The sequence below is a fragment of the Laccaria bicolor genome, genomic scaffold (genome assembly GCF_000143565.1).
Source record: "Laccaria bicolor S238N-H82 LACBIscaffold_1 genomic scaffold, whole genome shotgun sequence".
NCBI lineage: Eukaryota > Fungi > Basidiomycota > Agaricomycetes > Agaricales > Hydnangiaceae > Laccaria > Laccaria bicolor.
Genome location: NW_001889872.1, coordinates 2,639,004 through 2,666,231, shown reverse-complemented (window position 1 = coordinate 2,666,231; position 27,228 = coordinate 2,639,004). Strand labels below are relative to the sequence as shown.

Here is a 27,228-nt window from a genome sequence, read left to right as displayed (position 1 = left end):
AGTTTTGTTTACTAAAGGACAGTCCTCAGCTGCAGGCTGGATATCGGCGGCCGTTCTACCTTTTGCACGAGAGTACTGGTTTTAGATCCTGAGCAAGGAAAATATGCCATCGTTCGCCTGCTTGCGAATCGGTCGCTATCAATAATAGGAAAGGTCGGGATCGTGAGTCCAGGATACTCGTGTTGTAATACCAATCTGTATCAATTTCCACCTAACCTTCTGATCATCCTTGCTGCCGTCTTCTCGACGCGTTTCTCCACGGCGTATGTGGCCATGTCAATGCCTTCTGCTGTAACGACAGGGTTTTTACCAAGTTGTCTAGCAGACGAGAGTTATAAAAGTAAAAGGCAGGATTGGATGAACCTAATACCGCTTTTTTTTCTTCACAATTGGAAGTTGTGATTCCTCCCCATCCTTATCTTCGTCCTCATCCACATTGACTGACTCTGGACGTGCTCGGAATTTTTTTACGGGAACGATGACAACGGAATCGTCTGGTCCACTGGCCTGGAGTGACAGGCCATCCATTTGTTGCGCCAAAATCGACGCCTGGAGGTTCTTTGGCAGGGACTTGGGCACATGGTTCGTGATTTCGGGTAAAAGGCTAACCACATTAGCCTTTGCTTTTGGTGTCTTGTTCCCCAATGTTGAGGGAGGGACCCAGTCGTCTTCCCCACTTTCGCTAGTGTATTCATCTCCACTCTCATCTTCACCAACTTCACTTGTCGCTACCTCTGTAAGCGCTATGCTGAGGTCGTCATCTCCCTCTGTCTCAGTCAGTTGAGCGTCTTCGGTATCCGAAGGGAGCATAGGGGGATCTGGTATGAATCTGCGTTTTTCGACTATGCTTTCTTTCACGGGATGGTTTTGCTTCTTCTGTTTTCCAGCCAGAGGCGACATTGACAGGGAGCGACTGTCTCGAGAAGAAAAGTCACTTTCATCACCAGACCCCTCTGCTGGGCCGTATTCGATCTGAAAAAAAGTTTTAGTTGACATCAGGGTGAGTGAAGTCATCCCACCAGGCTCAATTCAACATCCTGCTCCTCTTCAGAGAGACTATTGCCTACATCCACAACATCGAGGTGGCTCTTCTTGACAGGGCTGCCAAACAGTCCAGATTGGTGTAACATATCTATCTTGGCATCGGTTTTCATCTCGTTTTGTTCCAGCTAGAAAAGCGTGAGCCTTCTGAACTTTCAAGCAAATCAAAGACTGACCTCAGTCATCAGTCGCCTAGAATACATTTGTTCTATAGACCTCATACGTTCCTCCATTTCGTGCATAACTTCTTCCCTGGTTTCCGCCTCAATCACAGCACATCTCATCTCTGCTTCAAAGAGCTGGGGGGGATGAGTCATGACGATAAAGTCTTTCGCATTCAAAACGTACCTGCATACGGAGATCTGCCACTTCGTCAAACAGCGCATCGATAAGAGGGCTGATAGGGTCGTCGTCACTCAGATTTGCTTCGTCTTGTCCGTCTGCCGGTTCGTCCTCTTAGTAATATTACGATAATCAGCCGGTTTACAGAGAGTCGCATCGAATCGGGGACTGACGTTCGAGAACCTCAAGGATGGCCTCACTAGCCTTTTTCCCATTACCATGTCCAGCAATAGAGATAGTCACTTTTCTGCGAGACGTATGGGGAGCTATCTCAGGATCCTTTAGCGTCAGAGGGCCAACCTCTTTAATTTTCGTCCCTTGGAGTTTGCCAGGCCCGATCGTAGGCACACGACGCACAGGTGCAGGGGCCGGAGTAATATATACCTCCCTCGCGAGTGCAGCAAACTTCATGACGTGAGAGTTCTCGTCGTAGCCAGTGTCGTACGGGTTGACGTTGACGATCATGACCTGAAAGGAGAGTCAAACGTCAGTTCTTGAAAAAAAGCTAGGAAGATGTCGACTTGCAGCCCTGGCATCACCAACGAAATAATCCATGAGGACTTCAGTGAGCTTGCTATGCCTGAATGGTACAAGCGCCAGCCCTTTCTTCACGTCTCTGGTATCTACGCGACCATCCTTGCCCGTACCTTCGTGGGAAAGACTTAAGGCAATCTTGCGCTGATTTGAGCGCATGACCTCCATACACTGGCCGAGTACCATAAGAGATTTGTTGATATTGCCTGCCTCTTTCAGGCGATCCCCTGTAGTGTGTGTATGCTTTGTTCGCTCAGAGCCGGCAAGGTCGATGAGTGTGAGTCGTGAAACTTGGAGAGACGTGGGATCCTAACATCCCTCAGTTGCAATGCAAGGAGGAGAGTAGGGAACTTACGTCTTTTTCACCCCTGTGACCTTTCACGATTTTGATGATGACCATGCCGTGGCTTCGGCTGCTCTCTCGGTTGGCGAGGGTACCGAAAACGCGACGATGTAGTTGTCCCAGCTTCACAAGGGCTTTTGCCTGGAAAGCACTGTGAACACGGAATTGGCGGAGTCCTGCAATATATTTTCCGTTGATATCTGAATCATTGCCATCGGAAGCTGGTGAGGGCCTAAGAGGTAGTGCCTGGCGGCTCAAGAGAAGAGGCTTTCCAGCTAAAGGTCGTGGAAAACTACTGTCCTCGGGATTATTTGATTCGCCCTTTACGGATGCCAAAAGGTCATAAACTTTCTCGTTATACACTTCGGCATAAGAGATCCAGATCGTATATTCATAATTACGATCGACCTTAACGATTGTCGGATCGATGTCGAATTCGGGTTCGGCGGGATTGTCCAAAGACCCAAGAACTTGAGCTAGCGAGGGTTCTGGGATGACATGGGGTGGCTTCAAATCGGTGGGATCTGAGGGCTCAATACCGTGAAGTCGGACAGGTCGATACTAGGTGAATTAATTCGATCAGCTCATGAAAGCAATTAACATCAACAATTGCTACCACTCACTTTCCCGTCGCCATGCAATCCTTCAATGCTGTTGAAGATAACATCTAAAGTGCGGGGCAAAATCCCTGCGGTGCCTTCCTCAGTACCACCTTGCACAGTATACGTTTTCCCGGAGTTCGTAACGCCATAGGTGAATAGGAGACCATTTTGACCTTGAAGGGCATCCCTTACTAGTGGCAAAGTGGTCTTTGTGAAGAAGTCCGATTGAGTTGTATTCGGAAGAAATACGTGAGAGAATGTGTAAATGGACGAAGGCTGAACAGTTGAGGGTCGATAGCGAGAACGGCTATGCTGCGGGTCTTGGGGGTCCGTCATCCGGACTGAAGTATCGGAGAGTGGTGTCAAGTAAGGTGAGCTGGGAGACTCTTCTTCACCCAAGTGCGGTCGAATACGAAGGTAGGCCTTTCTGACTATTAGCATGGTGAACCAGCCCTTGGAACGTTTCATTCACCATGATTGGTTCGCGATCCACATCTGACGACCCATTCTCCTGCTTTCTAGTTTTGCGCACAGTGGTTGGTTTCAACTTGAGTTGTTGCACTACCTCAGTATCGTTGGCTTTGTTTACAATGACTTTCCTTGCAGTTGTCTTTGTTGTCTTTCCGGCTGTTGAATCACTAGCCTTCGTTGTAGTTGCGGTTCGTGCCCGCGTAGCTCTCGTCGTTGATGGTTGAGTAGCGGTAGCTGTCTTGAGTCGACTTGAAGTTCTCGTAGGGGCTTTTCCAGACATAACGCTGCAATTGAAGAAAGAGTAAGGATTTATGAGAAATTCAAAGTGGACAGTCCACACGTGGTCGACGCGTTGAGCATCACATGTCACATGATGGCGTTTTAAGCCACGTCCACGTGACTAAAACGCGTTGCTGTTGAGGTTTTATTCGCCTACGCCAGACCTACGCGACTCGTGAACGTCCAGGAAGACCATTTACCTCATTTACTTGCAGTAGAACATGGCAGTCAAGAAGGACTCGCCCAAACGCCGAAAATCTATTGCAGTCACCAATCTCAACCAGCGGTCTATCGTCCCAAAAGGAAGGCGTCGAGCTCACAGTATCGTTCCTGGAGCTAGCCTTAGCCCCCTGGCGAAAGCTCGCCGGTCACTGGTTAGTGGTACTATACACTGGGTGCTTTCATGATTCCACGTTTCTTTAGGTTCCTCGAAAGAGTATCCTCAAAGCGCCCATCAACCTCCTCAACACGGAAGATAGTCAATGGGATTCTCAATTCTCTCAGAACTCAGCGCAATCGCAGAACTCCATTCTTGACGATATCAATGTTACGCAGTCGATGGATATGACGCAAGACTATTATGCAAGAGTTCATGACAATACTTCACGGAAATCACTTGGTCGACGCGTCAGCTTTGCCGAACATGCCCATGTCCGCCTTTTCGAGAAACCAGATAAGAACCATACCAACAGCACTAGCTCTCCCCAATCATCTCCCGTTGTTAGCCCTTCTAGCCACCAGAATGTCGTCACGGACGAGAACGCTTATGATCGGCCCACTCCCGTTGCGGGTCAGCACCATAGTTCTGTTCGCCACACCGTTATGAATAGGAAAGCCGAAGATATGGACCTTACTTCGGTTGCCCCATTGACATTTCCTATATCGTCTGGAACAGCAGGTTCGGCGATCCTAGATGAGGAGTTCGACTACGACGATGTAGATAATGACATGGAGGTGACGGAAGTGATCAGGGCAGAGCTTCTACGCAAACGCTCCCTTTCGCTCGGAGGCCGGCAACCTCTATCACAAGTCGGATCTTCCATTCTATCTGCAGACGAATCGTCTGATGATCTCGAAGAAACTCAATCATCAATTGGCAACGACTCAACGACTTCAGATGCGCTCTCGGAACGTTCTCAGGCTATGGAATTTACTATTCCATTGAACCAATCCCTTCGCCCCCCTGCTCACGAAGACGAAGCTTGGCTAGCCTTGAGACGTGCAACGCATTCAGGCAACACACCTATCGAGCCCGTGCCGACATCCGACGATGATCAAGACTACCCCCCTAATAATGGTATGGATTTGGGAGATGCGGTACAGCGGTTGATGCGAGCTCGGGATTCACTATCCCTCCCATCCCATAATGAAGAGAATACCCCCGATAATATGGTACAGCATCTACCACATGACGAAACCTTTTCGAGCATCGATGAAAGTTTTGAAGCCGATGCCGATGACGGCGATAGGACCATGAACATAAGCAAGGTCCTTGGCCGTGCTAGCCTCAACGATGTGGCTAACGCGCGTATGAGCATGGGTTATCAAGATTCCACAATGGACGAGTCTGAAATCTACGCCACTCTTGCCCCAAAAGGAAGCTCAATACCACGCTCATCATTGCTCCAGCAGAATTTGGGTGGGCCTTCTGGGCAACAGCTACTCAAGCCATCCGTCTTCCACCCTCCCCCGGAGGGTGTGGATACCCAACCTTCATCCGGTGCAGGGCAAACCAAGCAAGCCACAGCTCCTATACCATTCTCCTTTACCCCGAAGGCATCGGCCTTCCCATCTAAACCGAAACCCTCTACTTCTAAGCTTGACTCCCCAGCAAAAAGGAAAATTAAGCCCGTTTTCTCTGCCGCATTTGCGCCACCTGTTACACGTCCATCTCCGAAGAAAATTGCGACTTTCTCAGATGCTCGTCAACTAAATAAGCGCCCACGCGACGAAGACGTGGAGAATAATCCTAGTCCTGCGAAATCTCAAGCACTTAAACCGCTTTCTCCGAGCAAGAAAGCTCTCTTTCAAGCTCCCACAGTCACTCCGTCTGCGTCACAAACTGCACCAGCCGTAAGGAGACCTTCAGGATATTATGCACGGCGTAAAAGTCTGGCTCCTGTGCCTTCAATCATCCCAAATAAGGGGATTGAAGATGTCTTGGCGACTGTAAAATCACCAAAGAAAAAGTTAGGTTCTGGTATTGGGCGCGCTAGCGTCGGCTCCACCCCTGTTGTTGCCTGGGATCGGGCAAGCGTAAGTCAGAAGGGCAAAGAGACGTCAAAAACTGGAGAGGTGGACAAGTTAGTAGTTCTGCCAAGCACTTGTGAAGCCACTCAACAGCTGGCTGTTTCTAGTCCAACGGGGGATTTGCTTACTCCGACCTCTCCTCGGGTTAATTCAGCTGCCCTCGTGGTGCAGCCTTCCACAACGACGAGTGTTGTTGATTTTTCCACGATAGTCACCTCAGGCTTTGGGGAAGACGAAGAAGCAGACATGGATGTCGACGCAACGGAGCAATGGAGAGAAGGTGTCGAACAAGGCGAATATTTTGAAGATGACCTTGTAAATTCTTTCTCATTTTCAGCTTCACAACAAATTCTAATTCATGTCCTTTGATAGCCCGTCATTTCCATTAGCCAGTTCTTTTCTATGACCGGGATTAAGTTCATGGATGAATTAACAGCTCCCAGACGGTCAACGCACCCTTCCCAACAACCTACCCGTCAAGCGCGAAATTCCTCTGATATTCCACTATCAGAATACGTCACCGCAATGGCCATTGACATTCCACAACTCGTTTTATATTCCCGTGTCTCCAAGGACCTCGAAGCCTGGATGGAGAAGAGCAAAATAGTATTTGCACAGGCGGAAGATGAAGCTTCCAAGGTTACACCCGAGCTTTTTGTCGAGTTCTCGCGGGCAGATGAAGACGGTCAGGCAGAACTACTCGTGAGCGTTGGGGATAAACATACATTAATAATGTGTTGACCTCTTTTCAGCACCAACTCAATCTGATACGGACGAACACGCGGGGTTTGGCCAAGTCAGATTGGTATGATTGGAAGCTGCAATGGGTCGAGGGTCTACGTCTTACTGGCGAGAAGGCTTTCAAGGCGCTTGAATCGGTATGTTTGTAGTTGTTCCGTTCAGATTCTTCTTAATTTTCCATTTTAGGATGCGAGAGCTTTGGAGGGGCTGAATGCTTTAGCAGATGATCTTGTCCCCGTTCTGGAGAAGGAATATGAGGCAATCATGAAAGAACTGGAGAAAGAACAAGCAGAAGTAGCTGAAATCGAGGCGTGCGATCAAGACTACCTCAACGAGCTGAAGGCGGAGATTGCTGAACAAAAGTATGCGTATCCAAATATATTTATATGCCATATTTTGTTTTGACCATTCTCATTAGCATTGAAGTAGAAGCACTGAAGGCAGAAGTGATAGAAGGCAACGGGCAGCATGTTTGGCTGCAACAGCGTCTGAAAGAAGCAGAGGTTGATAAGCAGGAGACCTTAGCTGCCATCGCTACAACCGAACGCCTTCTGCACATCCAAAAAAATTCTACTCGATCCGAGGTATTCCGCCTGAAAGGTAAATTTGGCCATCCTACTTTTATAATACTCTTTACTAAATACAAGCAGATGAACTAGAGGCACTGGAAAATCTCCACATGTTCCGAGTTACCACAGTCAAAGCCAACATGTTTGAATACGTACACGCCTCGACATTCCGCGTTTCTATCCCTTGTAGAAACTTCCAACCACAGGTCAGCAAAATCGATATCACGCGCTTCGACAAGGCCTCGAACCGGTACAAGGACGATTTTCCGCAATTAAGTGCTTTCCTTTTGAGCAGCGCGAAACAGCTTGTCGTTGAAAGTGACGATAATACTGTTCGTCAGGTGCACCCGTTTAATTCTCCATTTTCTCGATCATACTGAATCGATTCACAGATTGTTCATCGACTGGGAGACTACTGGTCATCTTGCGCGCAGCTTCGATCACAGCTCCGATTCCTTGGTATCAAGTACCCCATCGAGATTGAGGTCTCTCAACCATCCCAGGTCTTCAAGGCAAAGACGATGGTGATGTTCCCCTCAATAATGGGAAAGGCATTCATCTCCTTCATATTCTCTCTCGAAACTTTCAGTCGTTGGCCAATGTCAATTAGATCCCTTGATTGCGAGGTGGAGGTCGCATATGGGCCTATTGAGTGAGCTCCAACCAATGCTCGCAATAGCCTCATCTGACTTTCTCAACAGTCGTTCAGCAATTTTGACAGCCGTTATGGAGCGTTTGAGTGAAGCAACTCCATCCGATAATTATGCGTGTTTATTGGATGCCTGTATCGAAGCCCAGGAGACCCGTCACTAATTTTATACATACGTTCTTGTAAATTGTAATCTACAGTGTTCCGGCACTCCTTCGGACAGGCTAAGGACATTCCCGTTTTGTAGCGGCCACACACCAAAATAATCCATTCTGACTTGACATTCCTGTTTACCAATACATCTTCTATGTAATTCCACATTTTCAAGATAAACGAAGCCCGGAACATGAATAGATACGCTGTTCAAGAAAGTGGGCAAAATGTCACGGAATTCACTCCTTCGGACACCATGTGACACCGCCAAAAGTGTGGGAGAAATCAGCTTATGGCCATACCGTGCAGTCACATCGTCAATGTTCAGTATGTGTAACATTTCCTCTGCCCCCATTTTCCTTCTAAACGTCCCAATTCTTTTATTAATACCGTTGCGATAGGGTTTTATATCTACGAGATTTTTTGCTGTATGGGTGGTTCGTCGGATCTGAGCAAAATCTAAGATTAGCATAGCAGCCTTTCACAATTTGATCACTTTCAGTGTAATTCACTCATAGCACCTTGAGAACTTCACCAATTAATCCAATTTTATATATACATGACCTCTATACCTATCTACAGACATATGCCAAGTTTGACGATGAGTGATGTTGATCTGCATGAGTTAGAGCCAAGTGTCCGAAGGAGTGATAGTGTCCGAAGGAGTGCCGGAACACTGTATTGTAGTATTTGTTGCTGGGGAAATAGTTGGTTATTTCAAGAATAGTAAATATCATACATAAGTATCACAAGGGAGCGTGTAGTGCGATAAGGGGCATGTATGGTGTCAAAGGGTGCTTCGTAGAAATAAATAGATAAGAAATTACCTACAAAGTGGCAGGAGAGCGTCAGCTACAGAAAAGGAAGGGAGAAAAAGAGGTAGCATACGAGGAATCAAGCAAATGTGATGCACATCTGATTCAGTTCTTCCAGGAGAACCGCAAGAACTGCCCTGTCACCCCTGATGATGTCGACCTCAATGTCGCACATATCCTGAACAGAGGCCCACCCCGCTACAGCTAGATGAGCACAACCTGCCATTTCAAAATTCTGGCGTTGCGCCTTCAACGTAGATTCATGAAACATTCGGACATCCTCTCGGGTGCGTGCAGCAGCTTCTTCGACCGCCTGATCCTTATGCTCCAACACATGCCGAAGCTGGTCCTCTAGCGACGATATATAGGCAGCTCTCTCGTCACCCGACCTTCCATGAAACTCCATATACTCCATTTGCTTCAAAGTTTCTTCCATTTCATGGGAACGCACTTGCTTGAGATGATGGATCTCCTCTTCCATTGCTTGCAGCTGATGTAAACGTTCCTTGGCTATATTCTCGGCAGCTGCAAGTTGCAACCTTAGCATGGTAGCAGTTGAAGAATCTATGGTCAATGTTTCTGGGGAAAGACTGAATCTAAGCGAGTTGTGGTACACCGCAGGCGAAGGCGTCACGTCAGGCAACAGGACTTGAGAAATTGATCCATATCCCCCTGGAGAATCAATAGCACTAAGGCAGGGACTCTCAGGAATATCCAACTGACTAGTAGCAGGTGAGACGGCACCAGAGCAGAAAGGAGCCGGTATGTCCGATAGCAGATACCCGAGCTCGTCCTCTCCGAGGGTCCTGGATGCCTCGCTCGTAAGCTGCTCCCAGGACAAGATTGAGCCGCGTCCGACTTTATCGCCCCCAGGTTGTTGGGGTGGTCGAAGAGAGGATTTCCCATTAGAATCGGGGGGAAGCGGCGAAATATACGAAAGATTTGCTCGACTAGGAAGGTTACTACTGTTGCGAGTGGGAGTTTGCGGGGCAAGCCTTCTTTTCTGGATCCTTGGCATAGCAGGAGTAGGCGCACCGAGCGCAGCAACTGGGGCGAGGAGCAGCTCAACATCGTCTTCTTCACTATCCTCGCTATTGCCTTCAGAGATATGAGACATGTTGCCCCTATGACCGACCGCCGGAGAGACAGCCGTCGTCGAAGGCTTACGCGAGTGACGAGCAAGGGGAGACGGCGAATCACGAGTGGAATTATGTGGGGAGGATTTTACAGGCGAGGTTCGAAGTTTGTCCTCCCTTGCCCGACTTTTGGGGGTGTGATGGATGTGTGAACTGGATGTAGAAGCAGAAGAGGCTGGTCGTGGAAGGGAAGAAACGGAAGCTGATGCAGCAGCAATCGTTTTGAGAAGCTTAGTCGGACGAGACGGCGAGGCTTTGGACACACTAGGTGTAGCAAGCTTTGCCTTGGATGGAGTCGAGGGTGGTGTGGCATTCAAAGCGTTGGAGGCTTTGAGGGCGGCTCTGTGAGGAAGCGGGCTGATGGGCCTAGAGACTTTTTCAGCTGGAGAAACAGCTGCTTGGGGCCTCGTTTGTTCCTTTTTCTCATCATCCGAGCTGCTGAGCCGCCGACGAGTACCGGCCCTAACTGGTGACGGCGGCTTGGCTTCTTCCATAGTCGTAGATTTTGGACGGTACTTGGGCAACGCTGATGAAGCATTAAGGTTCCGTGGTCGAAGAGTGGAAGTGCGAAGAGGGGGCACTCCTTGTGGTGTGGAAGAATCGGATTGCTTGGCCGGCGTTTCGGCATCCGTTGAAGACCTTTGCAGTGAAGCCGACACTCGTCTACGAGTAACGGCCTTGGATTCCGGTGTAGTCTCTCTCCTAGAGACCTGAGATATTGGTCTAACGTCGGTCATGGAAAGGCGTGGTGGAGCTGGTTTAGCGAGGTTGGTAGCACTTAGGCGGCGAGAAGCATCCTTCGTCTTCTTAGCGTTCTTGCTTGCCTCCCTGGCGTCCTTGCTTATCACGTCCGCAAAAGCTTTGCTCACTGACGCGAGGTTCAAAGACTGTCTGATGGAGCTTCTCGTGGTGGGTTTGGATCTGGGGTTGCCACTCGCAGCTGGCTCTGAAGGCATGGAGTGAATGAAACCAGGGGAATTGAATAGTACAATGTGATCGTAATGAAGTCGTTGTCGTCGTCGTCGTCGTCGTCGTGGCCAGCAACTGCCAGCACCAGGGTTCAGCTCAAGTCAAAATCAAGTCAGGCTTAAGTTCAACTCAACATTCATCAGTCGCGTTTGTTGACAGATGTTTGGTTGTACGCGATCTACCACATGAACCGTCCAACCCCGTCTCTAGCCCGATACAGAAAAACACTCATTGTTACTCCGTTGACAACCCCATACCACAACCCTTCGATGACCAGACCCCACGGCGGTATAAAAGTCACCTGTGATCGCATTAGGATGTAAGGGATGAGAAAGTAACGCGGTTCTAAAAGAGGTGTCGGCAGCAATGTTGGTATCACAAACACTGGAAGAATCAAGGTTTGTAGTATGGTCTGTTCACGGCCTGGAGTTCGCATGTCAACCTCGATCAGGCTGCGGCGATGAGTCTTGGGCACATACCGACACGCAAAAACCACGCCCAAGCACAGGCCAGGTAAATCGGAATCAACGCATATGGAGCTAGAGGGTGGAACATATATATCCTTCTCCACACATAAAATGTGTAGTGTCTGTTGTCCGAGAGCAAGAATGGGTGGTGTATACTGCAGGTGCTGGTGTGAGGAAAGAACTTGAGGGGACAACACGACTAACGTAAAGAATTTCACCGTGACACCCATTGCTAGGCAAACGAGAACATTAAACAAACAACGACTTCGTAAGGTAAGCAAGGTCCAGAATTGATTGTGTGAAGAAACATACAGTTTAGTGCCCAACATGCGGCTCCAAACTCCACGAAACAACAAAGGGGCACCTCCAGGGCCACTGATCAGAACAGGCCAGCCAAAGAACGTGCTGAATGCAATAAAGTAGTAAAGCTGTGGAATATGGAGGGACGGTATGTGATTTGATTTGTCGCCTAGAAAGTATTCAGCCGCAATAGAAGATTCCTATTCGAAGCATACCAAGTACAACACCCCCATTCCAGACAACAAAAGCTCCAAAGGAAGTGAGAACCAACGTGTAGGGTACGAAAGAAGGCAAAATATCCATTAAAATCCAAGGGACACTCCGCAGACACTTTCCTAGATCTCCTGAAGCGAGATGTGATGTTTCACGATCGAGAGATGGGAATGGGTACATCACATACCTAGCTGGGCAGCAAGAGCAAATGGGTCGTGCAGCTTCGGCAGCAGCTCCGCACCCGGTCCAGGACGCCTGAACCGCAGAAACATGAGCTGACTTGAGGCATATGCATAGAGAACCCAAACTATGTTGGTTTGTCTAAATGCGCAGCTAATCAGACCAAGCTATCAATATTTAGTCGCTTGCTTCCAGACCTAAATGAGAACATACCAACGCTGCAAGCCAGTGACGGTTATTTGAAGCAGCAACCACTGTCCAAACTACAAAAAGAAGGCTAGGCACTTCTGTGTAATAGAGGAATCCGAAGAACCACGCGATCGGAAACAGGGAGAGGACAACGGACTCAGGCATCGGCGAAAGAAGAGAGGCTGGCGGCCTTTCCCGTTTATGATAACAGAGTAAACGGGTCAGCGCAATTGGGAGTGCCAAGAGTGTCAACAGTGTGGTAAGGCGTAGCATGGGCAAACTGCATTTAAACAAAAACAAGCGTTTGAGAAGGACGGATAGTAGATACCTGTGATGCGGTCAGACATGGATTAATGCCAGGAGTAAGGGCAAAAGGTTCACAATCCTGGTGGGGTCGTAATTTTCGGATCCCATCTCATAAAATCCCCCGAACAATATGCCTGCGCCTGCGGAATGTGGAAAGGTTCGTCCTTTAGGTATCTAGCAAGTCAATGGATGCGAAGGTCAAAGTGGGGTACGCGCACCATGTATGGCTCATCGACGATGGCATTGAGCTCTTTGAGAACCGTTATACATATCACACAGAATGCGAGGTAGAAGGAGGACATGGACAAGGACTTTGGGAGTGAGTGATGGCGCTGAAGCACAAGAGCGACACGTATTACAAGCTTTCAAAATTTCAAGCTCAATGGCCACGACGTTTGCACGACGTCGTCTTCAAAATCTTGCGGTTCTGCTAGAAAAAATGTTTTGCCACCTGGCTGACCGCAACAAGTTGCATACCGGTTTGATACCGATCATACTTTTCTCAGATACATAACAGGCGATACATCACCAACACATCATGTAGGTAGCTAAAGACCATCTAACGCGCGTATGGGTCGTTCGGCTTGTGGCGTTATCCTAGCACCGTGTCTGTGTTCGCCGGTGTTCTGAAAATCAACAATTGCAGACTATGTAAGTAGTAGCAGGCTCGGATATGCATATGAATTTTGCGACAAAAGAGTCCACATGGCCGTTATTCTGCTACTTATCCGGATCCTACACAATTACTGTGTGTGGGCCCCATTTAACCCGTACCTGATTGTCCGCACTTTTATCAATGCGGTCATAGAGGAACTTGAAAAATGTTTTTTTTTAAAAGTGTCCCAAGAGCCATGTCAAACATCAGGAAAACGGTCTGAGCTCGTAGTTTGGTGTTATTTATGTAGCCAATTAATGTATTGAATAGTCAATTCTAACAGTGCGCAGGGGTCCCGTTGAGAGTGTACACCCAGTCATCGGGAGGCACCCCGTTACCGGGGAAGAAGCCATCTATGTCAACAAGCAGTTTACCCGTAGTATCGTTTGGACTGAAGCGAGAGGAGTCAGGTGTGATATTGTTCTAATACTTCTATACACCTACCCCACGATGTCCAGGGTGGGAGAAATTAGCTTGCTCGACGCCAGAATGAACAGCTTTCAGTGTTCGCAAGAAGGCCATAAATTGAGGAGACAGTTCCTTCAAGGGGAATACCTGGGAAGTAAACAACGTATCACCACCAGTTTGAGGCTGGGAAAGAAGGAAGACCGTGGTGAGGCCAGGAGGTGGCCATGGAAGTTCGTGTGAGACGTCGGAATGCCACTATGAAGGTGATACTATCGTCGATCTCAAAGTTGAAGGTCGATTCTGCGTCCCTTCAGAGAATGAGTTCTTTCTGTGTAGCTCAATACGAAACAATACATGAATACCAAACGGATCTCTGGGTAGTTTTAGGGATGGGCAGATGTAAGATGGATGTGGAGCCTGTAAGTAGGCGTAAGCCAATGGTTGCCGACTGGGTTCGACACGCTCACCTTCCAAAGTCCAGGCTCCCGCACTCTCTACAAAACTATGGGTCTCGGTCAATGAAGCCTTCCCGATCCCTGAAAACGAACAATTCTCTGCAAGCGACGTACAAATCTAAAAGGTAAGTTGTGAGTGGACGGAGAACGGTGGCGTGAACATGTTTACCTCGAAAGCCAGCTGGTCCCACCCGTCAGCATTTGCCTCCGTTATGTTGATTACCACAACTTCAGTGCCAAGGTGCGGAGTTATTTCTGTAATGGACGTGGCACCGTTGAGAAAAGACCGAGGATTCGGGTGCGACAACGAATGTAATCCAGGATCAACATGATCAAAAGGCGTCAACGTTGGATACCTATCTTGATTCTCTAGAGAAATAGGGAGAGTAACGGTAGTTCCTCCTTAGGATTGTCGTTGGGTGTGGTAGTAGTCATAGTTAAATTGGCTCCATTTCGAAGTGCGCCATCGTAGCGATAGACTTGAAAAGGACATTGCGAAAGCTGATGGAATTTTGAGTTTGACACAAGTTTGACAATATTATTGTCTTGAAATGAATTTTGGCTGTAACAACAATGGAAGCAATATTTAGATCTGATCGGGAGAACAGATGATCGAGGTACAAGCAGTGCCAAACAATAAAGACAATAAGCAGACGCCGGTAGACGCCGATCCGTGCTTGAGCCTTCTTTGAACCCTGCCAGTAACCCCTGGCCACTAGGCTCCCATTATACACGCCTTGCTCACTACCACCATCGTTCTCGACAAGTTTTGCTGTTAAACTTGCCGTAAAGTACCCAAGGCCAACCTTGAAGATGTGTTGTCCTACGATTAATGGCTTTTTATCTTGTTCTGTGTCCTATATTGGCTCACGTCGAGTGTGTGATTTTCAGTCTTTGGTTTCTATTGTCTAATTGTTTCGGGAATAGTTTGGACCTGACTCAGTTCCTTCCATGATACCGTACTGGGTTTCAATAGGTTTCAATCAGGCATTCGCGAGAATCCTGAATCCCCGGCGCTGCCTCCTCAAAAGGCCGCCTACACAACAATACTTCCTTACCCGCTATCCCCCACTTCCTGCGGTCCACCCATTTCTTCCCTTTCATACCTTGCCCTGCTCTAGTCAGTCACTGATATGGAGGAGACTAAGCCCTATACCAGTTCTACGGAACAGATCGACCTTCCAAGTCTACGTCCTCGCAACGTTCCAGATGTCCCAGAAGATGTCGACTTCCTCATGGAGCATTTGAACGACCCAAACTTTGACTATAACAAAAACCGGCCCCCGTCTATCGACAGTTCGGCGGACATGTCGAAGAAGAAACGCTTCTCCCAGAATGACGATGTCGAGTCCCGCTTTGAGTCCGATCGGTACTCGACCTCCAGGGCTGAATCGAGGAATTCAACCGCGATCGACTTTGATGAGCGCGTACTGTTTGTCTTGCACCTGCGCCCTTGCTGACCTTCCTTCCAGCGAATCGCCTTATCCCGAAGTTCGGGCCGCTGTCGCGAGCATCGATGATCCGTCGATGCCAGTGAACACTTTCCGGATGTGTGTTTTGTTTTCCTTCAAACTATGATCTCAATGTTAACTTTCAAACAATAGGTGGTTTATGGGCATCCTTTTCGTTATCCTTGTGACAGGTCTGAATCAGATCTTCGGCATGCGCTGTAACTTTTCCCTCTCCTCTTTCAATTGCCAGCAGGCGTTTAACGTCTTTGCAGATCCCTCGGTTTACATCACTGGTATCGTAATCCAGTTAATCTCATTGCCAATCGGTAAAGGCCTTGAGAAGCTTCTGCCTACGACGAGGTTCAATACTTTCGGTCACGTTTGGTCCTTCAATCCCGGTCCTTTCTCCATCAAGGAGCACGTGTGTGTTACCGTCATGGCGAACGTCGTCGTCAGTGGTGCCTACTCCACCGACATCGTTCTCGCACAGAAAATCTTTTACGGTCAATCTGTCCCATTCAAGTATCAGATCCTTCTCGCTCTTGGGTCACAAGTCCTTGGCTTTTCTCTCGGAGGTCTTCTCCGTCAGTTCGTGGTCTGGCCTTCCAGCATGATTTGGCCTGGTGCCCTTGTCAACTCAGCCCTTTTCAACACGTTACATAAAAACTATGGCCAGCGCGATCGTGGCCACATGACCCGGGAACGTTTTTTCTTAATCGCGATGGCTTGCAGCTTCGTTTGGTACTGGGTTCCTGGATATCTGTTTACGGCGCTCAGCATGTTCAATTGGGTATGTTGGATTGCCCCCAATAATCTAGTCGTCAACGCCTTGTTCGGGACAAATACCGGCTTGGGCATGAGCATGCTCACCTTCGATTGGTCAATGATCGCATTCATCGGAAGTCCTCTTGTGACGCCTGTACGCATCTCCTGGTACTCGATTTTTTTAATTGTTATAATTCTTTCTCCAGTGGTGGTCCGAGATGAACACTGGAATCGCCTTCATCATCATGTTTTGGATTGTTGCACCCATCGTTTACTGTAAGCGTTCGGCAAAGACGACCCAGCTGTAACTGACAGAAATTGCTTCAGTCACCAATAGCTTCAATGCAGCTCACTTCCCATTGTCTTCCTATCTCGCCTGGGATAATACCGGAGCGCCCTTCTCAGCCAAGGCGATTGTGACCAACGGAGTTTTTGACCAGGCGAAATACTCTGCCTATTCACCTGTCTTTCTGTCTACCACTCTCATCTTGGCTTATGGCATATCCTTTGCCTCTTTCCCGTCCGTCTTCGTCCACACCTTCTGTTCGTTTGTCATTTTTTCTATTACCTTATCCTGCTTACTTTGCCTCTCTAGTGTGGTTCCGAAAGGATATCATGCGTCGATTCAGGCATACACTCAAAGATGAGCGCGATATCCACTCTCGCCTCATGCAGGCCTACCGCGAAGTTCCCATATTTTGGTATATTGCAGTCGGGGTCATCGCATTTGCATTTTTATGCATCTCTATCGAAATCTTCCCTACGCAGTTGCCTATCTGGGGTGCCGTTGTCGCATTCGCTCTTGCCACTATCCTGTCTATTCCTCTCGCCATGCTTCAAGCCATCACCAATCAACAGGTACCTACGCAAGTCATGCACGAGTTGGTTGCTGGATATATGCTACCCGGCAAACCCATCGCCAACATGTTATTCAAGACGATTGCATTCATTGGCTCCAACCAAGCTATTGGCTTTGCTGGAGACTTAAAGCTTGGTCACTACATGAAAATCCCGCCCCGCGTCATGTTCAGTGTCCAGGTTGTCGCGGCCGTTATCAGTTGTTTCATTGCAACTGGTGTGCAAGATTGGGCATTCGCCAACATTGAAGACATTTGCACACCGCATCAAAAGCAGGGCTTCCGCTGCCCGGGTTCCACTACCTTTGCGACTGCCTCCGTCATCTGGGGCGGTGTCGGTCCTCGACGGCTTTTCAGCCCCGGACAACGGTTAGTTTCCTACTTTTGACAAGTTTTACAATTTCTGATCAGGGGTCCACAGTTATTCCGCTCTCCTTTGGTTCTTCCCCATTGGTATATTCGCGCCGATTCCTTTCTACTTCCTTGCCCGCCGTTTCCCCCTTTCCATCTGGCGTTACATCAACATTCCCGTATTCTTTGCCGGGCTTGGCGCCATCCCACCTGGCTCGGGCATCAACTATATTTCATGGGTTCTCACTGGCTTCACCTTCAACTACTGCATTCGCCGCTTCCACTTCAGATGGTGGATGCGATACAATTATATCCTTTCTGCTGCACTTGACGCAGGCGTCGCACTGAGCGTGATTGTGATATTCTTCTGTGTGCAGTACCCCAAGGGTGGTGTTGAGGTCAATTGGTGGGGAAACTCGTAAGTATTTTCCTCACCTCTATTTTCGATCGATTCTTATGAGGTACTTTGCAGTGTTTGGATGAACAACGCGGACGCTAATGGTATCCCATTCAAAGCCATTCCTGATGGTACAACTGTTGGTCCTACAACATGGTGATCACCTTCCCGAACGATTTTTTTATTACTTACAAGCAGTTTGTAACACCACCCACCCCCTCTCATACGACAATCATTTTCCTCACAGCATAACGATTACTTTATTCAATTCACGTTCCTCACGGTCATCATATCGCATATAGTTCTTCATGTACTTAAACGACTCCATAATGAAAAAAAAAATTACGCGTCTTATCTGAGCAGGTCAACATATGGGGCCTTATCATTTATCAGTTATTCGGAGAGCTGCAATACATATATATATCAAGAATCAAGGGGATATCGATAGCTCAAAAACTAAGTAGAAGGTAAACCCCAGATGCGGACCTCCCTTCCACTCGCCCCCCATATCTCTTTTCCTTGCTCCCCGAAAACGAGGTCCGACACCTCACCTCCTTCGTCTAGTCTGAGAAGTTCATCCCAAGTCTTGTGTGCGAAGATCCTGGCACCTAAACTTCCTGCAACACCGAAGTACTGGGCACTCGTATCATATACAACCTTGTTCACCTTGAAGTCGTCACCTAAAGAAATAGAGTGTGTAGCTTTCTGCTTGCGCAAATCCCATATGGCAACTGAAGAGAGCGAATTGGGGGCCAGAAGGTGATACCCATTCTCTGAAAAAGTCAAAGAGTTGACGGTGAACGGGGCAGCATCAGCGGATGATAAAGTCGCAGCCATGGCGCCGGTGCGAATATCGAATATTTGAATTGTGGACGTCGGGGTACCGAGCGCGAGGAGGGTACCATCGGGATGGACAGCAAGGGATGTGAAAGCTTCTTCTGAAGGAATGGATCGGAAGACTTGTGTAAATGAGGAGAGATCGTGGAGTGAATACGTTTTGTCGGTGGAGCATAGTGTAAGTATGGTCGAAGTAGGGTGCACAGCCAGTCCGGTAAGCTCGCCCTTGTGCGACCTGATAGTTGATTTGGGAATGTACTCTCCTGAGGCAGAGTCGTGCGCCCAAATCTTAACAATTTTGTCCGCTCCAGCAGAAATCACTAACGTTGCGTCGCTCTCACGCTCCCGGAAGGCAACGTGGTTGACCTTTTTTGAGTGACCCTTTAGCGAAGCCAAAACCTTATCAGTACTTCGGTCATACACCTGCACTATCTTGTCGTTTCCGCCAGTCAAGAAGTGTGACGGATTGAGGCGAGAGACGGCTAACGACGTAATTCCTGACGGCGACGCAGAATGAAGGGATGGAATCGTATGAGTCGACACGTAAGTTTTGACTTCAACGGCGGTGGCATAATCAGTAGGTGGTTTGCGTTTCTTGCGTGCGGCGGAAAGCGCTTGGTGAGTTTCATCAATTTGTGAGATGATATTGGTAGGAAGTGTGTCCTCCCCAGCAGCATTCTCAGCCATTTCAACGTCTTCATTTGCGGGCTGGGCAACGCCGAGCGTCGCTTGTACGTTTGCCAGAGCTCTGTCCATAAAGAACTCGATTAGGTGGGAAGCAAAAGTAAATAAATAAAAAACGCACTCTCTGGCAGCATCGCGTTCGCGAATCAAACGGGCGACGACTCGACTTGCGGCATCTTGGGAATACAAAGCATAGCTTAGTTCTTGGCGCGTCGCGTTATATTTTTGCTCAAGGGCATGGGTACCAAGCACAAGAGCGTCCCACTCGTTTTGAAGGAGATGTAGAAGTGCAGGGATCGAGGTGTGCGTCGGAGGACGAGGTGCGGCTGTGTCTGGGCCTGCGTGAGTTGGTCAGTAGTGTCGCCAAGGTGGGATGAAAAATCGTGAAAACATACTAGCTTTTATTGCAATGAGATCGGATTCCTCGAGCTTGTCGCCTGTGATTGGGTCTGTGCCGTTCTCGCTAATGTATTTGACGATGAGACGCCTTTCATAGACTTTGCCAGACTTTGCCGAAACGACAGGTTCTTGCGGGGGTTCACCCGAGATGGCACAGAAAAACATATGAGAGTGCGCTTGGAAAACGGAATATAAAGTCGGCGGGCGTCAAGGCGGCAAAATCGATGTCGAGGGTGATGAACGTTGTCGACGACCAACGATACTTGTTGACCGTTTTGTTGATACTTGTTTACTTCCAACACTCCTGTCCTCTGCCATGTCGGAAAAGCAGCAACGTCTCGTCTACTCCATCATCGAATTTCTCAACCAATCCATCGACGATGGCACAGTGAAGGCAGACGATAAAGAGAGTCTAGAGGTGGCCAGTGCGTGTGGTATTACTTTGTTGTATTCAAGTCATGTAACATCACTGTTATATCAGTCCAATGTATAGGGGAGGCCTTCAATGTCGATCCATCTAACCCGGGACAGGCAGACAAATTGAGCGTGAAGCCTGCCACTCTCCAGAGTATATTCGATGTCTTCATCAAAACTCGGGATAAGGTAGCTTCAAATGCGCAGCCTACAACGTCATCCCCAAAGTCAGTTTCTGCGGACCATAGGGTTCAGGCGGATAAACTAAAGCAATCGGGGAACGCTCTCATGTCAAGCAAGAAATACGACGAAGCTATTGACGCCTATACCCAAGCGATAGCTCTTGATCCTAAAAATCCAGTGTACTTTTCCAACCGAGCTGCTGCACATACAAGCAAAGGAGATCATCTCTCCGCAGTTGGTGATGCTGAGCAGGCTATTTCTGTGGACCCTAAATTTGTGAAGGCTTATCACAGACTGGGGTTGGTTTCTAATAGTCCTCATTTTTCTAATATTTACCTTTGATCTAGGCATGCCCAGTATTCTCTATCAGATTTTGAAGCAGCAGCGAGCACTTTCGAACGAGGACTGAAACTAGAACCTACCAATGTTGGTTTGAAATCAGGTCTGCAGAACGCACAAGCCAAGCTCGCCGCGGATGAAGATTCCACCGCCACCGCTTCGCCACCGCCGGCTCCCGGCCTCAGTTCCATGGCTGACATGATGAGAGGCATGGGTGGAACGAGCGGGGGCATGCCTGACATCGCGAGTATGATGAATAATCCACAACTAATGGCTATGGCTCAACAGCTGGCCTCGAACGGCGGACTCGCCAGCCTGATGCAGAACCCTGCCGTGGCTAACATGGTAGGTGGTATCAAATGATTGGAAGTCAAAATATTCACTCTGTCGAAAGATGAATCAAGTTCAGTCAGGAAACATGCCGTCAATGGAAGACATAATGTCGGATCCTTCCTTGCGCCAACTGTAGGTCGGTTCCTTTCTGACTCCGTAGTCTACTGAAATGCCGACGATAGTGCAAGTCAATTTGGTGCCGGCGGAGCGTAGGTATGTATGGATACGCCACAGGTACACTGGAGGAACAGTCACAGTTACTAATCGCGGAGGATGTAAGCTTATATTGTATCAATGGACGTTTGATCAATGTTCATAAGGACATGCTATCAACAACTCTCGTACAAGTAAGTATTTCTGCGGAAAAGTATGGTGCGAGGTTTCGAATCGGAACATCGAGCTTGAACCTTGAACCTTTTTGTCTTTCGCATGAAATCAGTTTTACCAGCCCAAGAATTCGGAGCGTTGAATTCCTAGATCGCATATTGACTAAGATGTGATATCCCCAAAATTAGGATGATTGTTTACGGCGCATTTTCCTGGCTTTTGCAGGAAGTTGTCGTGCCAGAGCTGGGGGAACGAGTGGGAGCTGGACTGGCATGTGTTCAGGATGGCCCTACATCATTACAAATGAGTGCCAGAACTTTAGATAACGTGCAAACTGTGCCAACGAACGTGAAGAAGGTGGTATCGGAGACCGCTGTGCTGTCGGTAGGCCTTGAAGCAGTTGGGCATGAGACATGCATAAGTGCGGTGGGAATTATCAGGGAATAGGTCTACGGAGTCAGTTTGTAGGTCACCCCTTGTATCCTGAGCAGAGAATTGAGACGATAACGCATTTCTGAAATGAGCCGCAGAGCTGTGTGATACATGAAATATGAGCAGTTGTAGAGTAAAATCAACGACGTCACTCACAGTTGAAGATGATACTGAAGACCGTTTATGGACTATAATATCCATTCCTCGTAAAATGAACCCGCAGAAACAAATAACTGGCTAACCTTCCAAGACTTTCCACACCCAGACAAGCCGCACCTGAATGGTTTATCTCCAAGAGGCTCTCCTTCGTGATCTCCCTTGCTGTGCTCACATAACTGCTTAGAGGTAGCAAAGCATGACTTGCTCATCGATGCTCCAATTGACCAACATCCTTCTCTGCCACAAGCATAAGGCCGAACCTTTGGACTGAGGATGTTAGTATTGAGACGTGGGATTCGCTAAACTGGAGTAAAATCTTACTCGCTAGATAAAGGTAGGTTCGAGGAGAGCCGAGAGGCTGCATCGGGTCCCTTCGTTTTCCGAGGTTTTCGACGTCGCGGAACACTTGATAGTGAGTCTTGTATATGTAGTGTGGGACCGGTAGGTAATTGTTCGTTTGGAAGTGCGGGACTCATTGAATCGGGGCTGGAGATGGGCGACATAGATGACGACGTCGTAAATGGCGTTGATTGTGTCGACGACAGATCATCATGACTTGAGCTGAAGTTCAGTCCCGAATACGATGCTTCTCTGGGTAAAAGCGGCACGATATTTGGAAAATTCGAGGATTTCCACAAATCAAATCGGAGTGAGTGGGTTCGTAGAGGATTCGATTGTACGGGGTCAGGTGATAGGGGTCCAATGGGCAAGGAGTCAGATTGCAGGAATTGCATCGGGTCTGATCGTGTACAGCCAGATTGGGTAGGCCCAGACAGCAACGAATCAACTAGCAGAGGGTCTGGAAGATCGCTGGATTGACGAGGGCTACACGGAGCAAGATCGACATCTCGCGAATGGTTGGTTATGCTACCATTTGCTGGTAGTGCTTCGAAGGGAAAATACCGGGAGTGCTCTGAAGGGAAATCTGATGAGAGTGGGAGAGTCTCAAGATCAAGATCAAAAAATTTGTCTGTCGCATCGTGTGAACGAAAGTCCGAAGCACGAACGTCCACGATATCTGCCAGGACAGTCCCCAATTCGAAATTCAATGGGTCACTGCTCGTCATGGTATCGCGTGAAAAAGTTTCTAGGTCAAAATTCTGCAGCTGGTTGACTGTATTATCTGTTGCAATCATATCCGCCTGAGACTCTCTGATTGAAGCGGTATCTCTTGCGGTGGTCATTGAATCGAAATAATCAGAGTGGTTTGCTGTGCCGTCGTTGGGTAAAATCGCCTTCGAATTGAGATCCTGGAACCGATCAAACCCAATAGAACTTACTTCCCTCGCATCGGTATGGGGAGGTTCGACTGTTGTGGCGCCCTGTATCGTGGCACTTGTCATTGCAAAATCACGGAGGCCGACACTTTCATTCGCTGTCCCACATGGTGAAGGCTGTCCGAAGATAACAGATAGTAGGGGTTCCAGGTCTTGTTGATTCAGAATAAAGTCTGTCAACGAGTGTTGGGCGTCATTATATAAATTGATTGTTCCAGGGCGATGAGATGGGGTATGTGCTTGAAGGTCAAGCAGCCGGTGATCGTGCAGGGTAGCAGTTTGTCCTTCGGGGAAAGCATGGGGAATGGGACCACACAACACAACATTCGGAGAGGAAGTTGGGTGCGGGGATATCGATGGAGTAAGAACAGGGGAACCTGACGGAGGACTCGATTCACGGAAAGTGTTTCCCAGCTGAGAGTGTGGGAAGAGCGAAACAGATTCATGAGACGGTCGTTGTGTAACAATGCTCAAAGTTCGAAGACCTGAACCCTCAAGGACCAAGGCTGCTCTGGCTGCGCGTTTGCGTTCAATGAGACGCCACCTGACACGTTTTAGTAATTGACCGCTTCGGCAGGGTTGAGTCAAACAACACCTATTCCTACATGCCAGGCCGCTGCGTTGGAGTTCTTGCCCTATCAACCCCCATTTCATGCCGTGTTGAATGTGAGCCTGGTTAAGTTTATGGTCCTCCTCCGGAGTCCACACATCCTTTTTTAAGCTTGGGTCGAGAGCTTCCCGATATCGTTTTGAGCATGCGTCATCTGTTCTACCTGGTATCTGGCGAGCAATTACAGACCATTTAGGACCTTGTTGGTCATATAAATACAAGAGCTTTTGGTCTTCTTCAGCCGTCCATGCAGTCTTTTTCACGCTGGGAGAGAGAGAATGGAGCCAACGCTAAACAAGGTGGTCAACGAATGCAAAGCTCCTACGTCAGTTTATACACCTTCCTACAAGCTTTGTTGGTTCGACCTGGAATCGAAACAGCAATTGTTTTCCAGTTCTCCTGCTCGCCGAAGCGTTCAACGCCCTGTTGTAACAGTTTGTCTGCATTGCTTCAGTGACACGAACAAAGACACAAACCCAGAACTACCTTCTTCTGCTGTCCATGGTCGACTGGCGTTTCTTTCGGCCATGGGCAGAGAATCATGAAGTCATGACAGGGAGTAGTGATATTCGTAAAATTGTCACGCTTTGTCACATTGACTGTGTCACTTTCACACTCAATTCGCACTCCTCATCATCGTCCTCAGTCAATATGTCTCTTTCTCTTTCTTATTCCTCAGACGAGGAAAGTTTAGCGTCAGTGGCCAAAGATGCTTTTGGATTGACAGCTCTTCCTGTGGCAAAGAAACATCGCGTCGAAAACGCGACGACAATTACAACAGATGCCGCTCCTGACGTTCTGGCAGAGGTACCTACATTACGTCGTTGACGGCGTCCGTGCTATGCTGACAGCCAACCAGGATCCCTTGAATCTGACTTCGCTCGTTACACGACCGACCGATACCCAAATGAATGTGAACATTCCTTATCACGACATGATGCTCCCGATTCAAGGGCCTGAAAATCCTTTCGGTGACCGCAGCCGCTTTCTCAACCAAAACGCCTTAGCAGGGCACGTCGAGGAGCAATCTATGTCGGAACATGCATTTCGCGCACAGCACCTAACTCACTCTATCCTCGGGTATTCTGCAAACCCATCTATTGACCCTAATGCTCCCTCCGTATTGGGTGCAATAGATGTTGCACAAGCTAATAAATTTGCTACGATTGACACTCTTCGTGCGACGAGAACCCAACGAAAAGAGTTGAAGCGTAAGCGGAATCAAAAGGGTGACCTTGACGTGGTGGAGGGCGATGGCGCATACGTTGGTCCGTGGGCGTCTTGGGAGGGGGAAGAACCCCAACAACACTTCTTGGCTGGAGTGGAGGCGGTTGATGGCGAAGATATTGAAGAAGAAGAAGAGGAAGAGGAACAATCCGGCCTCGTCGCGAAAAAGGCTAGGCCAAAAAAGGGTGCCCATGGTCAAGAGCACTCCGTATTCCATGGCAAATCTATGACTGATTACCAAGGACGGACGTACATGTCGCCGCCGGTTGCAGAAGCTCCAAATTTGCTGCAGGAATCAGGCTCCCAAGATTGCTTCATCCCCAAAGTTTGTGTCCATACTTGGACTGGCCACACCCAAGGGGTATCGGTCATTCGAACGTTTCCAGAAACTGGACACCTACTTCTCAGTGGGTCTATGGATACCAAAATCAAGGTGAGCTTTCATTCAACTCAGTCAACCTCCCGCTCACAAAGTTGTAGCTCTGGGACGTTTATACTCATGGTAATTGCCTTCGGACGTTTCAGGGACATGTGAAAGCTGTCAAAGACGTTTCATTCTCTAATGACGGACGCCAATTCCTTTCCTGTGGCTACGATCGTCAGATGAAATTGTGGGACACTGAAACTGGACAATGCATAAAACGATTCAGCAATGGAAAAATCCCATACGTCATACGCTTTCATCCAGATGAGGATAAGCAACATACGTTTCTCGCCGGTATGTCAGACAAGAAGATTGTGCAGGTAAGTTCATTTGAGACTAAATCTTGTTGACGTCTAATTGGACCAGTATGACATGAATTCTGGAGAAATCACTCAAGAATACGATCAACACCTTGGACCAGTGAACACGATCACATTTGTTGATGAAAATAGACGCTTTGTGACGACATCCGACGACAAAACAATTCGAGTTTGGGATTACGACATTCCTGTGGTTATCAAATACATAGCAGAGCCACACATGCATTCAATGCCAGCTGTAACACTGCACCCGTCTAGTTCGTCATGTTCTTGTTTCTTTTTCTCGTCTTTACGATCTCATTTTTTTAACAGATAAATACTTCGCGGCGCAGTCGCTCGATAACCAGATCCTAATATATAGCACAGATAATTTTAGGCAAAATCGCAAAAAACGGTTCGCTGGGCACTCAGTAGCGGGCTACGCATGTCAAGTGGGCTTCTCACCTGACGGTAAATGGATTAGCAGTGGAGATGGTGAAGGGAACGTCGTATTTTGGGATTGGAAGACGGGACGCATAAAGTCACGTCTGAAGGCACATTCCAAGGTTGTTATTGCTCATGAATGGTTACCTCATGAAACTGTAAGCACTTACTTTTTTCCTACGTGCACCGCAACCCCATTGGCTGATGCCAATTCAGTCAAAAGTTATCACTGCATCTTGGGATGGCCTTATTAAGCTTTGGGTACGTGGCTTGAATTTTTTTTTCCCCGTCTCGTGTCGATAAATGACCGCGTCTCTTGACAGGATTGATTTATAAGCCTGGATGTACGTTAGAAGATGCATGTATCATAATCAAATTTTGTTCCTCTACCTGGACCTCTACTGGATGATAGAAAGGCAAAGCAAGTGAAGACGAACCCATTTCGATCTCATTATCTCCATCGCAACCTTTATTATGCGGTCTTGATGGCGGCACTTGCTTAGGGCGGCCGCGAGGATTTGAAAAGTCTCAATCGTAAAAGTATTGAATCAAGACCTCTCCGCGAGTGACCAATTTAATGGCTACAAGCAGAGAAAAAGTGGTTCGTTGGCACTCTGTAATATTGTTGAGTGTCAGGGTCAGGTGATTGTGTGACGGCCGCGTCGCGTCACATCCCATCATCCTTATTTTTAAGTAACTTAGCTCTTAGCCACGCTGGACCGTCCTCACATACGCCCATCATGTCCATGCTTGATGATGCCATTCCCCAAGATGACCAGATGCGCGCGCGCACCCGTGTTTTCGAAGAGTTTCTCGAGTCGGATTCGCCAATCTACAATTACAAGGACGACATCCATCGCATGCTGCGAATGGATCAAACTCGCCTTATCGTCAACATCGATGATTTACGCGACTACAACCGTGAATCTGCAGACGGTCTACTCAAACAACC

General features: G+C 48.2%; 7 protein-coding genes across 7 annotated transcripts; 2 read left to right on the top strand and 5 right to left on the bottom strand.

Annotated features, from left to right (window-relative positions):
- Positions 1 to 200: 200 nt before the first annotated feature.
- On the bottom strand, positions 201 to 3,330 carry LACBIDRAFT_379819 (kinesin-like protein; the record flags this gene model as incomplete). Its single annotated transcript, XM_001873578.1, has 9 exons — positions 201 to 318; positions 371 to 972; positions 1,020 to 1,169; positions 1,218 to 1,340; positions 1,390 to 1,496; positions 1,557 to 1,851; positions 1,909 to 2,226; positions 2,273 to 2,821; positions 2,884 to 3,330. The coding sequence occupies 9 exons, from the start codon at positions 3,328 to 3,330 to the stop codon at positions 201 to 203; spliced, it is 2,709 nt and encodes a 902-aa protein (XP_001873613.1).
- Positions 3,331 to 3,833: 503 nt separating this feature from the next.
- Positions 3,834 to 7,985, top strand: LACBIDRAFT_291852 (uncharacterized protein; the record flags this gene model as incomplete). The annotated part of the gene is made up of 9 exons (XM_001874212.1): positions 3,834 to 3,986; positions 4,036 to 6,177; positions 6,235 to 6,564; positions 6,615 to 6,740; positions 6,790 to 6,965; positions 7,022 to 7,203; positions 7,254 to 7,504; positions 7,565 to 7,824; positions 7,874 to 7,985. 9 exons carry the CDS (start codon positions 3,834 to 3,836, stop codon positions 7,983 to 7,985), a joined length of 3,732 nt encoding a protein of 1,243 aa, XP_001874247.1.
- A 3,087-nt stretch (positions 7,986 to 11,072) lies between these two features.
- Positions 11,073 to 12,851, bottom strand: ALG10 (glucosyltransferase; the record flags this gene model as incomplete). The annotated part of the gene is made up of 9 exons (XM_001873577.1): positions 11,073 to 11,317; positions 11,374 to 11,516; positions 11,566 to 11,625; positions 11,689 to 11,830; positions 11,877 to 12,005; positions 12,062 to 12,221; positions 12,268 to 12,571; positions 12,625 to 12,713; positions 12,768 to 12,851. 9 exons carry the CDS (start codon positions 12,849 to 12,851, stop codon positions 11,073 to 11,075), a joined length of 1,356 nt encoding a protein of 451 aa, XP_001873612.1.
- Positions 12,852 to 13,636: 785 nt separating this feature from the next.
- On the bottom strand, positions 13,637 to 14,560 carry LACBIDRAFT_301702 (uncharacterized protein; the record flags this gene model as incomplete). Its single annotated transcript, XM_001873576.1, has 4 exons — positions 13,637 to 13,867; positions 13,967 to 14,185; positions 14,237 to 14,436; positions 14,515 to 14,560. The coding sequence occupies 4 exons, from the start codon at positions 14,558 to 14,560 to the stop codon at positions 13,637 to 13,639; spliced, it is 696 nt and encodes a 231-aa protein (XP_001873611.1).
- Positions 14,561 to 15,486: 926 nt separating this feature from the next.
- On the top strand, positions 15,487 to 18,048 carry LACBIDRAFT_242631 (OPT oligopeptide transporter; the record flags this gene model as incomplete). The annotated part of the gene is made up of 8 exons (XM_001874211.1): positions 15,487 to 15,617; positions 15,672 to 15,736; positions 15,791 to 16,437; positions 16,490 to 16,559; positions 16,611 to 16,826; positions 16,879 to 17,509; positions 17,562 to 17,909; positions 17,964 to 18,048. 8 exons carry the CDS (start codon positions 15,487 to 15,489, stop codon positions 18,046 to 18,048), a joined length of 2,193 nt encoding a protein of 730 aa, XP_001874246.1.
- Positions 18,049 to 18,269: 221 nt separating this feature from the next.
- Positions 18,270 to 20,032, bottom strand: LACBIDRAFT_170847 (uncharacterized protein). Its single transcript, XM_001873575.1, has 3 exons — positions 19,805 to 20,032; positions 19,531 to 19,747; positions 18,270 to 19,473 (listed from the first exon to the last, which is right to left on the bottom strand). The coding sequence occupies exons 1-3, from the start codon at positions 19,971 to 19,973 to the stop codon at positions 18,345 to 18,347; spliced, it is 1,515 nt and encodes a 504-aa protein (XP_001873610.1). The 5' UTR covers positions 19,974 to 20,032; the 3' UTR covers positions 18,270 to 18,344.
- A 1,690-nt stretch (positions 20,033 to 21,722) lies between these two features.
- Positions 21,723 to 24,411, bottom strand: LACBIDRAFT_301697 (uncharacterized protein; the record flags this gene model as incomplete). The annotated part of the gene is made up of 6 exons (XM_001873574.1): positions 21,723 to 21,936; positions 21,993 to 22,024; positions 22,079 to 22,262; positions 22,317 to 24,172; positions 24,222 to 24,322; positions 24,369 to 24,411. The coding sequence occupies 6 exons, from the start codon at positions 24,409 to 24,411 to the stop codon at positions 21,723 to 21,725; spliced, it is 2,430 nt and encodes an 809-aa protein (XP_001873609.1).
- Positions 24,412 to 27,228: the final 2,817 nt, after the last annotated feature.